We start from the raw sequence: 14835 nt of genomic DNA, 5'->3' as shown, positions 1-14835 counted from the left end.
GGCTGGATGGCTGGGCCCAGGAAGTGGTGGTGAAAGGAGTTGTGTCCAAATTAGCAGTTGGTCACCAGTGGGGTTCCCCAGAGCTCAGCACTGGGGCCAGTCCTGTTTAATATCTTTACTGATGATCTGAACAAAGGGATCAAAGGCATTCTCAGTCAGTTTCCAGGAGAGGCTGGGTGTGTTGACCTGCAGGAGGGCAGGAAGGCTCTGCAGAGGGATATGGACAGGCTGGACCCATGGGCTGAGGCCAATTGTATGAGGTTCAATAAGGTTGAGTGCAGAGTCCTGCACTTGGGTCCTGACATGCAGAGTTACAGGCTTGGAACAGAGTGAAAGGAATGTGGCCCAGCATAAAAGGACATGGCGGTGTGGCTGAACAGGAACTGGCAGTGTGCCCAGGTGGCCAAGAAGGCCAATGGCACCTGGCCTGTATGATCAATACTGTGGCCAGCAGGGCCAGGGCAGTCATCATCCCCTATCTCCTTGGCACTGGTGAGGCCACACCTGGAATCCTGTGTTCAGTGCTGGGCCCCTCACTACAAGAGAAACATTGAGGGGCTGGAGTGAGTCCAGAGAAGGGCAACAGAGCTGGTGAAGGATCTGGAGCACAAGTCCTGTGAGAAGCTGCTGAGGCAGCTTGGGTTGTTTGGCCTGGAGAAAAGGAGGCTCAGGGGGACCTTAACAGGCTTCACATGTGCCTGAAAGGAGGGTGTAGCCAGGTGGGGGTGAGTCTATTTTTCCATGTAGCAAGCAACAGGACAAGAGGAAACAATCTCAAGTTGTGCCAGGGCAGGTTTAGATTGGAAAATAAGGAAGATTTGTTCACCAAAAGGTTTATCAAACACTGGAACAGGCTGTCCAGGAAAGTGGATGAGTCACCATCCCTGGAGGCATTTAAAAGATGTGCAAATGTGGCAATTAGGGACATGTCTTAGACACAGACTTGGCAGTGTTGGGTTTATGGTTGGATTTGATGATCCTTAAGGTCTTTTTCAACCTTAATGATTCTAGATTTCCTTGTGTCCTATCTTTGGTCACCAGAGAGAGAAGATCAGCACCTCCCACTCTATTTACCCCATGGGAAGCTACAGGTCACTCCTCAGCCTTCTTTAGGCGCAACAAACCAAGTGACCTCTGTCTCTGGAGATCTTTCATCATCTTGGTTGCCTTTCTCTGGACACACGCTAATAATCTGTTGTTCCTGTTATGCTGTGGTGCCCAAATCTGCGCACAGAACTTGAGGTGAGGTCACATCAATGCAGAGCAGAGCAGGACAATCCCCTCCCTCGCCTGGCCGGTGATGCTGTGCCTGATGCACCCCTGGACACAGTTAGCCCTTTTGGCTGCCAGGGCACTGCTGACTCACGCTCCACTTGCCCTCAACCCACACCCCCATATTCCTTCCCACAGGGCTCTCCAGCCTCTCATCCCCCAGTCTGGATGTATCAGAGTCCAGGCTGTGAACACAGCGGACTTAAGATTTGTGGAAAAGGTACGAAAAAGAATTGAAGAAAACCATGGAATAGCGAGTGTAATTTTGAACTAGACTCAGAAGAATAGAGAACAAGTAATAAATTCTTCCTCGCGCTGAAGTCTGAACGCCGGGTGCAGACACTGTGTGGAGGGCCCGGCACTGCTCAGGCTCTCGCGGCGAGCGCGGAGCTCGGGCCGGCTGTGGGCGTACGGAGCCCCGCGCGGGCCATTTCGGGGCGCCCTTCCCTGGGCCCGCGCTGGGGAGGTTCCGCGGCTGAGCAGTGCCGCCCGGCGGCCAGAGCTGGTACTGCACCCCGAGGCACCGGCTCGGCCCCGCAGAGCTGCGGCTCGTCCTGCGCGCTTCGCAGAACCAGGCGAGTAAAACCATCCAAGTGTTGGAAATCCATGAAATAAATAAAATAAAATAAAAAAAAACAAAAACAAAAAACCCCCAAAAAACCCAAAACTAGGACAGTACTAGCCCTCTCCTTTTTTGGGTCATCACTAGCACTGCACAGTTCAGGGTACTGAAGTCGGTAGGGAAAGCAATTTGAAATTACCTACCTAATTTCTAAGTGACTGACTCCTCACTAATCATTAACTGCTATCCTGATGGGCTTTCTCTGCTGCAGAAAGTACCTTGAAGCGATGGGTGCTCGCTGTTTAAAGTCATCATTATGTAAATATTATTTTTCAAAGTCTGTGATTCCTCTGTGATGCTTGTTGAAGCTGTACTCCTTCAGCCAAGACAGTCAGGGTCCTGAGTGCACCAATAAGCTTTAAATTGTTCTCGACAAGCCCACTTGCACTCTCCAACAATGCAGTTTCTGTCCCTTGCCCCAAAAAGCTGTATTTAAACTCAAATGTCAGCACACATCCCTTGTGCAATTTATGTTGAGAGCAGGTCTTCCACCTGTTGGTGTTGTTGGTAAGATGGGTGAAATGCACCACTGGTCTGCAGGTCCTGCCTTGCATTTGTCGTTAGAAAAAAAGCTCCAGAGATCTTTTATGGACAATATTTACAAATTGCCTGTTCTCATGTTGGCAGTCTTCTGCTGGCTCGTCTAAAGGCTTTCTCTCCTACTTAGTGACCACTGGACTGATGCATAAATGCTTGAGAGCATTTGAAAGGCAGAGTGTCATTCAGGAAAGGCCAGCTCAAGGTTTTTGTCACTGACACAAGTGGCTATGTTACATTGCCAAAATACAGACATTTTTATCAGATCCCATTAGAATTACTGAGACAATAAATCAGTCCTTGTACAGACAAGAGCAGGAAAATGTCATCCTAAAGAAAACTGTAGGCTTTAGGGAAAGTGTTATGGAACTACTTCTGCAAGGTCTATCAATTAGTCAGGCTTGTAAGGACCTGTATGTGGTTACATCTCACCTGTACTGCAGCTCACTTGCCATATAAAATAAGAGTTAACAGTTTTGACAAAGTGCAACCAAGTGAATAATAAAGAGTTGCAGGGGGGAAAAAAAAGAAAAAATGGGGAACTTGCTGCTGTGCTTCACAGCAAAATTGGACAGGTCACCCAAACAAACAAACAAGCAAACAAATAAATAAATAAATTGTGTGCATGCAAAATGTGTGGTACAGTTGTTGTTTTATTACAGCTGATTATGTGTCTGCTCAGAGAGGACAAAGCAAATAGCTTGTCTGGGCACAAAATGCAGGTGAGGAAGAGGACACCTCTCCTAAAGCAGGTAATGAAGCCTGCTTGCAGTGAGGTACTTTCTGGTTTCACATTCAGCAAGATGAACAAGGATGTGGTTGAAAGATTTCTGTCTGTAACTGCAAGTTTGCATCCTCAGCTAAGAATTCTCTGGCTCAGAGAAAAAAATACCTTCAAGAAAATGCTGTGACTTCAGATAAATGCAAGACTGTCTTTGAGGGTCAGTTCTTAAACTGTGGCCTGTAAAGAAAGTAAAGCTGTTGTGTCCACAGTAAGGTGGGTTTGCTTTTTTCTGACTAAATAGACTGGCCTAATGCCTTGCTTCTACCTCAGTGTCCTAGGGAGAGACCTTAATCCCAAATTACCTGTCTTTTGCTTTCTACAAGCCCATTTTCCTTTTTCATTCACATTTATCCTAGAACACAACCTTTGTCAATTTGCCTTACAATGAGTCTGTGATAGTCTAATCAGGCAGTCTGGTATTTTTACCTACTGACTTTCTGTCATTCCCTTCATAAACAAGTGTTTTTTAATGAATTGCTGAAATTCTTCATTTTCCTGGACTGAGCTACTGCCTGAGCAAGACTAAATCAATAAATGTTTTGAGCCAATCATTTAAAAGGAGAGGAAGTTGCCACATGCAAAGAGGTTCATGCAGTTGGTTCAGGGTTCAGCATCCTACAATCAAAGAAAATAAATTAATGTGAAAAATTGTAAAGAACAGAAATTAATGTGAAAAATGTAAAGAACAGAAATAAATGTGAAAAAATCATGTTTAAGGTGCATTTATCTCTTCTTTCAAAGATGGAACATAAGGAACATAACTCATAAAAGGAATACTCCAGGAAAATGGGATCAGTTTCAGAACTAGTTTTTCAGTAATTCTCTGGTAAAATGCTTCTGTGGAAGTGGAATGTTGAATAAAGCACCATAGGAAAAGTATTAACTTTAGATTTTTCAGGAAATTGAAAATATAATTAAAAGGGGGAAACTGGGAATAAAGGGAGAGTTCCCAGCATAACCAAATAACAAATCCAGACGAATGAATTAATGGAGACTGAAAAAAGGGAGGTTTTGTAGGGAAAAATAAAATCCAGGCAACAGATAGAACATCTGGCTTCCAAGTGCCTGATATCTCTTGCTGACATCAGTGCAGTAGCAGGACAGGAAAATGCTGACACGAATGTTGTTGTTTCTCTTTACAGCTGCTGAATGTAAGGACACATTGTAAGCTCCTGACTGGAGCTGTCAGGACCAAGAGGTGTGTCTTTTTTTTTTTTTTTTTTCCCCTCCTTCTTTCAGGTGAGTGCTCTCAGACCTTTTGGTAGCCTCCCTGTTTAGTTTTTCAGCTCCAGGGATCACCAGTGCAGCTTTTTGGAAAGCCGAGTGGCACTGCTCCCATCAAGCAGCCGCCGGCCCGTGGGGAAGCTTTCGCAGCGCCGGTGCTGGGACAGTGCGAGCATCCTGCGCAAACGTGTCACAGGCAGCTGCCAGGGAGCACACGGAGTTTCAGCAGCAGTGACACCAGAGGTGCGTTACTGGTGCCTGGAGCCTCATGCTGAAAACACATGAAAACACAGCTCTCGCACGGAGCTCTTTACGAGCTGAGCAGGGCCGGCCGGCTTTCAGCTGGCATTTCCCACCCTCTCTCAAGGGAGGTGCCCCGGACTGCTTCCTGATAAATACGGGCTGTTTACCTTTTGTAATCCTGGAAGCCGAATGGAAAAGGAACTTTTCATTAGTGAGGTCTTTTCAGAGGTTTTATTTCAGATCAAAAGTACAATTACTCCCAAGTTTCAAAGAAAATTCTGAGTTAATCAAAAGGCTTCTTACTGATTTTTTTTCCATATCTCTGGTAAGTTTTGTACGTTTTTTCATTGCCGTTTTGCATATAAAAGTAAGATTCACTGGAAAATATAAAACTGCCTTCTCCTTGAGACTGTTCTTAAAATCTGCATTTTCAGGATGTGTGGAATGTGGTTCACCCACCTCAGTCTAAGGAATGCTCATCAGTGAGAAATCCATGGAAAGGTGAGCCCTCAAGTGTGTTCATGCCCTAGGGGAAGGGGAAATAGGATCAGCTCACAATCAGTTTAATTATGTGTGGGAGGGACCATTTCTTTTGACTCACCCTGCACTGAGATTTTATTAATGACTAGGGAACAGGTTGTTCTTAAATCTTGTTTAGGCATTGTGCCTGTTCCCTAAATTCCTGCTCGGGAGCTGGCTGGCACAGCTCGTGCTCAGGCCTGACGAATGCTGGGGGCAGACACTGGGTCAAAGAGAGAGCACCAGTAGGCAGGACAGGTGCCCAGAAAGGGGCAAAGGGCCATTATGCAGCCATCGTCACCTGCAGATCGCTGGCACCTGCAGCCATCCCCTCCGTCTGCCACTTTCTGCACAATCTGCTCATTTATGAAAATTATTTAGACCAAACCTTCAGGATGGAAGATATAAAACCATCAGCTTATTCAGAGTGCATTTGGGGCAGACACAATAGCAGCTGGATTGCTGGGACTTTCGTGCTTCCCGGTGTTTCACAGGGGATGCCCAAAGCGTGATGGAAGAGGAAGGATGGACATTGTCTTTATTGGATAGATGACTAATTGATTTTTTTTTTTTTCCTTGTAAGAGCATCAGTTAACAATTATGGATTCTAAGATTTGAAACCGTATTATTGGAATGCTGAATAAATGAATTCCTGTGATGGACTAGTCTAGGCAAAAGGGGGTCGAGGTCCTGTTTGTCAGACTGGCAGCATTTCTTTATGAGCTTATGAAATAAAATTTAGATCACAGGTATTTTATCCTGTAAATTTGAATTATCCCAATGGACCATGGCCAGACATACAATTTGACAGCACCTGACAACATGTATGTCCTAACACTGTTCCATCTGCAGTCTTTTCTAGAGATGTTTCACATTTTCCCACAGGTTGAGAAAAACTAAAGCATAAATGATGCATAAGAACTTGTTTTAGGGACAGAAGAATGTTGAAAATTTTCAAGGAGAAAAAACAAGGCTATAAATAACATCTTCTCTGGGCTGCTTTATGAGAGAAAAACTAATGTCTTTACGAACAGTGTGATGGGTGAAGGGATGGGTGGTAACGTCTTTGAAATGGGTCTTAATGTCTCCACGGACTTAGGGCGGCAGGTTTGTTGCAGAGCCCTGACACCTTGGCCCCTGAAACAGACAAGGGGCTGCACAAGCCTGAACTTCTGAGCTTTGGGGTAAAAGAGCAGGTTCAAGGGGGCAATATGTGGTAGGCGGTTCGGGAAGGCTGTACCTTTCTAATGCCTCAGCAACGGGGAAAGGAAGAGGGAAACGTGCGGCTGGGAGTTTAGGATCAAAGGAGGCTGCGCCCTCTGAAACCCGAGAGAGAAAACCCTGCAGGTGTGTGCCCCAGTGGACTCTTCCCCTTTCTTCAAATAAAGCTGAAGGACTCCTCTGTCTCCTTTTTTTTGGGCATAAACCTCTGGTGCTTGTGGATATTCCTGAAAATTATACCTGTTCTTTAACATAAATAAACTTTGTTTTCTGATTTCTTTTAGAGTATCTTAATGCAAGTTGAACTATAGTGAATAATATATAGAGGAAAATACCCTTTAGCCCTACTGCTATTAGAAGTTCAGCCTAGTTCTTCTTAAATCATCATGTGTAACTGCAGAAATAGGAGATTAATTGATTTCTTGTCTTTTATGTTCCTATTTGTCTGCATATACTAATTTATTGACATATATTTCATGCCAACTTTATATCACAGTTTGAGAGGAAATTGTGTTACCACATTTTGCATGTACATCAACATAAGTTCATTCCTATAATCATATTGCATCCCAAACTCTTTTTCAGCTTCACTAAACAGCTTTAAAAGCTTGTAGAGAAAATTTAATAAGGGTTTTTCTGTGGATTCAAGTATATTTGTTAAAGTCAATAGTGTTAAAGCAATGGAGAAGCTCACATATATCTTAGTTATAGAAGTTTATCAATGCTTATTGAAAATCCTTTATCTTTCTCTATGAAAAAGTCTAGATACTCAAGTTTTCAAATGGAATAGTAAAGTTTATTTGTATTTTATTGTCCTGGTTTCAGCTGGGATAGAGTTAATTTCGTTCCTAGCTGTTGCAGTGCTGCATTTTGGATTTGGAAAGAGAATGGTGTTGGTAACACACTAATGTTTTGGTTTTTTGCTTTATCCTGAGTCAAGGACTTCTTTCTTTTTCCATGCCTCATGCTCTGCCAGTGAGGAAGTACACAAAAGAAGCTGGGAGGGAGCATAGCTGGGGCAGTGGGCCCAAACTGAGCAGAGGGATATTCCACACCATAGAGCGTCATGCCCAGTATTTAAACTGGGGGGAGTTCATGGAACCACAGCCAGTCTGGGGTTGGTCAGAAGGTGGTGAGCAATTGCATTGCAATGGTGAGTGCATCACTCGTTTGTTTCATTATTATTATTATTAATTTTCATTATTATTATATTTGACTTTATTTTCAATTATTAAACTGCTCTTATCTCAACATACAAGTTTTACTTTGATTCTCCTCTCCATTGCATTGGGGGAGGTGTGGGGGGAAAAGGAGGGGTGAGTGGCCATGTGCTGTTTCATCTCCAGCTGAGCTTAAACCCATGACAGTCCTTTTTTGCCAAAGTGGGGCATGAAGGTTTGAGATAAGGACAGATCCAACCAGAGCCTGTTGTGAGATTTTTTTTTCCTTCTTTCTTGGTACTTTGATTACCTACACAACATCAAATATCACCACAAATAAAGGTGCTTATGGACTTAAGTGTTATTTATGATTCCCATCTTCTTTCCCAAAAAAGAAGTGTGTTCAAGCAAGTATAACTAACTGCATGAGTTATTTTCTCAGGATGTAATAAGAGTTATGAAATATAACAGTGTTTGTGTACATTACTGCACAGTGAAAGTGGCCTGATAGATCATGCTCCTCAAACTACAAAAAAAGGTATTAATGTCACTCAGATTCAGCCCCCCTTCCCTCCATGTTTAACTGTTCACAGAATCAGCTTCTAGGTAATTTTAGCCAGTATGTAATAATATTTTTGGACTAATCTGAACAGTGAAAAAATTGATAGTTGTGACAGATATAGAAATAGTAGTACTCTTTCTCAATCACATCCTATTACCAAACATATAGTTATATCATTATTAAAGCTACCTTAAATACTGTAGGGTTATACCTCTGTGTTGTAGTATCATCACCCAGAAGGATTTCTTCCTTCTCCCATACAGTCCTGCTAGCATCATAAAACACAAGCTGTGTTTCTGACTGGCTATATGTTATTTTGATGTTGTTTGCAAAGTCAAATGTTTTGGTTTTATTTTTTTTATCATATGGATAAGATTGGCAGCAAAGAAAATAATTTTATTTGGTGCTTATATGTGAGATTTTGTACAGATGTGCCAGAAAGAAAACTCTGCAAATAAATACTTTTATCACCATGTGATAAAATACAGTTTCAGGCTGGTTTTAAGGTTTTGCTGACTTGTCTTCTTTCCTTGGTTTTTGAGTAAACTGTTGAATAGTTAATGAGCAGTATCTTCTACTCAAGAATGTGTGGCAGCCAGCATCCTTTAGGTTTTATTTGCAGCTGCGCTTTAAAGCATGCTTCTTTATTTACATGAGAATTTAGAGGTCTATAGCTTTTGCTTCCTCTGCAAAGTATTTTATTGACTGCATTGACAGCAAATGTCCACAAAATCAATACCTTGAATGTTAGACATTGCTTAGGTGAAGGACAAGTAGCTGTAATTGCTGCATCTTGGTCCACAGCATTGCAAGTAGACTAAACATCCTTTCCTTGACTGTATATTCTCTTTATTTCAGCCTCCCCCTAGCTCTCTTCTGGCTGAGGTAATACACCTGTTGGGCTCCTGTCTGCTATTTCCAGTTCTATCTTCTCACTCACCAAAGTAGTTGCATTATTAAGAGACAAGAGGATTTAGCTTTATGCCAAACTTTCTCTTTTAGTATTTGACTCCTAATGCTGCCTGTTTTCCCACTCGCTCTCCTTTCTGAAGCACTCACAAGCTGGTTTATTAGTGGGAAGCAAAAGATCAGTAGGGCTGCAACATGCTTGATACCAGCAGCTAAAATAGGAGGCAGACTAATAGGAGTTGTGATCAGCTGCCCAAGGAGCCATCAGTCCTGCAGGACAGGATATTCATGGCTTCTGAGTAGTGTGATATGAAAGACTAAACCTGGATGAATGTGATAATGTGCTTTATTCTGGGGTTGATTGCCAAACAGAGGAAGGCTTTCAGTATAATTCCTCTCACTCTGTGTGATTGAAAGAACAGAAGGTAGAATTTGCACGATGAGGTTGTGTAGGCCAGATGAGTGGATGAGGGAAGCCTAAAAGTTTCTTGTGTTCTTAAACATTTAAAAGATGACCAAAAGTAGGCATTTGAAGGTCTAGTAATGGAAATTTTAAAAGGTTGCTTTGTTCTCTGGAGACTAACAAAACTACAGTCTGATCACAGCTGTGAGGTTTGGCAGGCCTTGATGCAAAAGGGCACAGGCACAGAAAACCTGTTTAGCAATGATGAATTTTAATTGAGGAGGAGGAGGAAAAGCAAGAAGATAAGAAGAGGAGAGAATGGAAGTAATCTGTAAGAGTGTTGTATACAAATTCTGGAGCAAATTAGGGATAAGCTTAAGGTTAAGACAAATGGCAGTGGATGATGGAAAGCCTGAAATGGTATGTGATTCAACTGGTCTGTAGCTTTTACCTGCCTGGAGGAAGGAAAATTATCTGAGATCAATGATGTTTAAGGAAAGAAAGATACCTGGGTGACCATTGCTTCTTCTTTTTATCACAACATCCACTAAATACATAAACAGAAAGGACCTGCTGTGTATGAGATGACTTTCTCCTTTCTCTAGTTTTGTTTGTTTGTTTTGTTTGTTTTACTCCTTCCCTCTTTCCTTCTTTTTCAGGTGGATTCTCTGATTCTCCACCAGGAGGGGCACAGAGACAATCTTGCATTTACTGCTTCTAACAATCAGTTCAGGAAGTTGAGACAGCATGCTTTAGTGCAGGCAGCAAAACAAGTGGAAGTTTAGATTGAGTATAAAAACACTTTATCAGAAAAACAGTAGACCCCAAAACACTGGGGTGCATTACAGTGCCAGGAGCCTTCAGTATGACCAAGCACATGCAGATCCTGCAACAACAACAAAATAATCTCCTTTACTCTGACTGTGAGTAGCTGAACAGACTAAGTTTCTGGCAGTAATCCAGTCTCTTTCCCTTCCACCCTCACCAGTGGATGTTCCTGTGATAAACAGTCCATTCCTTAATTCCATTGTATTTACAGTAAGAGTTTAGAACTGGTTCAAATAAAAAAAAAAACAAACAAAGAAGCTGTCCTAAAAAAAGTGGATTGGAATTCTAGGCCTGAGAAGGAGGACTACAGCACCAAACCTACATTGCCAGTGCCGTAACTGAATGACAGCAATCTTGTGCTGTGCCGAAACTTCCATAACCCTCACTGAGAAACACACAGGGTTCTGAAACAGAGACACTATCTAGGAGTTTGGGATCTCCTGAAAGGAAACCTGTAATTCAGCCCTGAATAATAGTAGCATGCCAATTTCTGACAATGAAGAGAGCTAAGAGACCCCTGATTTATGAGATAAATATTTTTACATCTCTGCATGTTATGAAATTCACACTGAAACCCACAGCAAAATCCTTCTCTATGTAACTAATCCTTACCAGAAGTGCTGTGTGAAATTGAACTGACCACAGAAGAGATTATGGAACATGCAAATTAACAGCTGGCTTACAAACAGGAGTGAGTATTCTTTCATGTAAAATGTTCCTGATATTCATGTACTCATGACTGGAAGGTGACAAATGTAACTAATTTTTAAATAAATCTGACAAATTGAGAAGAAAAAAGGGTGTGTTTTCTACATTGCATCTTGTCTTTTTTTCCTGACAGGATAATGAACAAATATTTTTTTCCTACCCTAAAAAAAAAAAAAAAAAAAAAAAAAAAAAAAAAAAAAAAAAAAAAAAAAAAAAAAGTGCAGTATTTAAAAGAAATTTAAAATGTTTTTAATGTAATTTTTTCCTGAAAAATGTATTAGCAATTACTGTATCAGTTCTACTAACATTGCTAGTAATAACTTTTTCCACATCTTGTAATTTCAGTGTCACACAAAAATTAAAAAAAAATGGCTAAATGGTTAATAATGACATTTGTTGAGAGTGAAGCCCATGTTACATGTGTTCATTCCCATTAAGAAGAAAGTAAGCCTGGTAGGTGAATAGGTTACCAGCCATGTTATGCTCAGAGTGCCCCAGCAAGACATTTTGATGCCTTTATTTTTACAACTTCATTGAGAAGACCAACCCAACAAACTCACTGCCAGGATTAGGTAGTGATGAGGTCGTTCTGTCCAACTGCCCGCACTTAACCACTGGTGTGCAGCAGGATGTTGTGAGTCGTATTTTCCTCTTGAAGTTCTTTCACTTTGTATTAAGTGAATACAGACTTAACTAAAATATTTATTGAATAAATACTTAAATATTTATTGATCAAACATAGAATCTGCAATCTAAGCTATAAATTTGTATTTTTTATACAGTAGCAAAAAATTAGTCATTAATCTCTTTGTGATACCTTACAGCACAGTGCACTAGAGAGCTGGTTTGTCAGGATTCAGATCTTGTCTCAAAACAGCAACATGGGATTTGAATCAAGATATTGCTCTGAAAGGTTTTACCTGTAACATTGCTGTAAATCCCCTCCTCTGCCTGATGTACCATGTAAAACCCAGAGGAAAACTGTGTTCTGAGTGAAAAGAAGTTTCTCTTCCCAGCCCGTTTACCTGGATTTTAGGACAGTTTTTACAGCATATCTAGTTAGGAACTTCATCAGCTACTACACACAAGTTCCCCTCCTCATCTGCATTATGTTTTTGAAATCCCATTCTCAATATCACCTCTGATATTTTTCTTGTCCAGATAAAGAACCTGTGTACTTGTTAGTCAACGCTTTCAATGCAGCATTTCACAGTCTCCAGTTTAATAACAGACTCATATATCTCTGGTACATTAGTTCCAGTCCCTTTTCCATGAATATCTGCAAATCCAAAAATAAGGATGTGTGAAAAATAATCCTCTAAGGATCACTGTAAACACCCCCTCACTCCACCAGATGGTACCCTTTCACTTAGAATATTTTCACAAGAATATTTTCAGTAGCACAGATCTTGTCTTGCTTGATATGAGCACTGGCCTCTGGGGCCACACTTCAAAGCTATAAATGGCAAATTATGAATAGTGTGATGGCTCCCATTGTGCTTCCAAAATACCATGGTGGGACAGCAATCAATCTTCCTAATACAGGTTAAAAGTTTGTGTCAGAATCAGTGGTGTCACTCTGGATCCTGCAAGATATATATATATATAAAATATAATTAGTACAGGTACTCCTGGCCAAGAAATTGTTAGATATTTACTTCAGGAATAACCCAGTTTTCCTTCATTTTTGCTTTGTGCTAAGGCTGCAACAGGCTCCCATATAAAGCTCTTCCCAAAATAATATCATGCATGCTTGTTCTAACAGGTGGAGAAAGAAGAAAAAATATCAATGCCTGAGCACAGATATTTTATTTTTCCTGAAAGAAAAGATCCATCAGTTACCAATACAAAATGAAACCACATTATTTAGTTGCACTAAACATTTTCTGGTTTATTCTGGAGACAAAATATCAAAAGGTAAAAAAACACAACAAACATGCAAGGGTAAATAAAACCACAGTTGTCACTGGTAGAGTATGAAAAGCTTCCAGATGAGTCAGTTTGAAATTTTCTGTGTGTTTTCAACACATGCACTTCAAATAAAGGGTTTGCTTGAAATCTTGCAGGAAGGAGCTTGTTTTTCAGTGTAGATGTATCTGTTACAGAGATATCCGCTGTTGGTTTAGGGGAAGCAGGTGAAACAGATCTATATGAGTCATATAGGGTAGGTTCACTGACTCCCGAGGCAGAAGTGAGGATGTGGACGGCTCTGTGTGTGGCAATGTACTTCTTTGGAACAAGTAAGGAATCCGTAGAGCCATAATATCTGCTCTGCTGCTGGGAGAATGTGGCTTACTTGTTTTACTGTGTTTTTGTTTTGTTCTGTTTTACAGGAGCCGAAATCACCCAAACTCCAAGTCTTGTGGTGAGAGAAGATGAGAATGCTACCCTGAAATGCAGTCAAAATGATAATCACAATTCTATGTACTGGTATCTGCAGCAGCCAGGGAAGGCGATGCAATTGATTTATTATTCCTATGGTTTAACTCTGAAGCAAGAGGGTGACATTTCGGGTGGATTTCAAGCTAACCGGCCAAACCTTGCAGAATTCTATTTGGATATTTTGTCTGTGAAGTCGAACCACTCAGCCGTCTATTTCTGTGCCAGTAGTTTGGACACAACACTTCAAAGTCCCTTGCTTTCTTTACATAAACCTCTCCCCTTCAGCACCTTCCATCCGAAGGGAGCCGCTCTCAGCACAGGAAAAGGGGGTGTAGGGCAATCATCTACTCACAAACCAGATGTTACTGAGAAGGTGGAACAAGAGTAGGTAGACATAAGACCTAGGCAAAATAGGAATTTGAAATGCAGGCTAATTGCTGAACTCCTCTTTCCTGATCAGCTACTTATCCTCTACCTTATCAGTACAATCAATAAAGATGGTTAACAAAATGGAGATGTAAAGTAAAGGAAATGTAAATTGTAGTTGATACAGCCACAAGTTATTGTCCACTAAGACATTTTCATACCTGACACAGAACAGTTGCCTGACATACACAAGTCTGAAATACTTTAGAGATAGTGACTTCTATGTGCCCTCTCATTCCTTCCTGAACCACAAAGTTTTTCACTGTGCTTGGAAAGGTTACCCTAATCACAAGAAAACTGTAGAATTACCATTTTCAATGGTGATGAAAAGGAGTCTGAACAAAAGACGATGCAGGAATAGAATCTATACAGAACTAATATGCAACACACTGGATTAAAATTAAAAAAAGAGGAGTCATCACTATGGCTTGCAAGTGCATAGACGAAATCCTGAAAAGCTGTATGTTATGGAGGTTATAAAGTGGGAAGGCAGGTAGTCAAAGTATTCCAACTTGGAATGAATTCACATTCAAGAAAAAATAACATGTAGATTTTCATTTGTTCAGAAATTGTTCTGACTATGGAGATAACTTCCAGCTGCATAGTGAATCTCATACCACTATGTGTGCCTCATCTATCTCTTTATATCTCTCTCGCACCACTGAATAAGCAGCAATATTCATTATTAATCTGGTTGATACCTTCTCTCTGTGGCTGAGTTCTGTGGGCTTATTTTTATCCACGGAAACTTTGTGATGTTTCTCAAGGCCTTATAGATCTTTCTGACTGTGAGCTAAGTCCTGATATGAACACTGCTTCAGAGAGCATCCATATTTTGAAGACGAAAAAGTAGAGAGGAATGAAAAAACAGGATGTGAATGTAAATTTATATACTGCATAACCTCTCCCTGACAGGATATTTCTGGTTTGGAATGAAGACTCTTTCGTGCCACACAAAAAGACTTACCAGTGTCTTTCCATCGCCACCATTCTCCCAGATAGTGGAATTGATGCAGTGGGATTAGTCATAGCCTG

At 41.1% G+C, this 14835-nt stretch overlaps 1 protein-coding gene and 1 gene segment (V, D, J or C); both read left to right on the top strand.

Annotated features, from left to right (window-relative positions):
* Positions 1 to 360: 360 nt before the first annotated feature.
* On the top strand, positions 361 to 10530 carry LOC119703477. The gene is made up of 7 exons (XM_038143412.1): positions 361 to 429; positions 1594 to 1851; positions 4358 to 4379; positions 4868 to 5007; positions 5117 to 5183; positions 7399 to 7575; positions 10116 to 10530. Exons 1-7 carry the CDS (start codon positions 361 to 363, stop codon positions 10175 to 10177), a joined length of 795 nt encoding a protein of 264 aa, XP_037999340.1. The 3' UTR covers positions 10178 to 10530.
* Positions 10531 to 13043: 2513 nt separating this feature from the next.
* Positions 13044 to 14632, top strand: LOC119702790. The segment is given in 2 exon segments: positions 13044 to 13232; positions 13326 to 14632. Coding segments are annotated over 2 exon segments (480 nt in total).
* The last annotated feature ends 203 nt before the right edge of the window (positions 14633 to 14835 follow it).

This window comes from Motacilla alba, chromosome 1 (assembly GCF_015832195.1).
Source record: "Motacilla alba alba isolate MOTALB_02 chromosome 1, Motacilla_alba_V1.0_pri, whole genome shotgun sequence".
Classification (NCBI taxonomy): Eukaryota; Metazoa; Chordata; class Aves; order Passeriformes; family Motacillidae; genus Motacilla; species Motacilla alba.
This window is presented reverse-complemented; position numbering and strand designations above follow the sequence as displayed.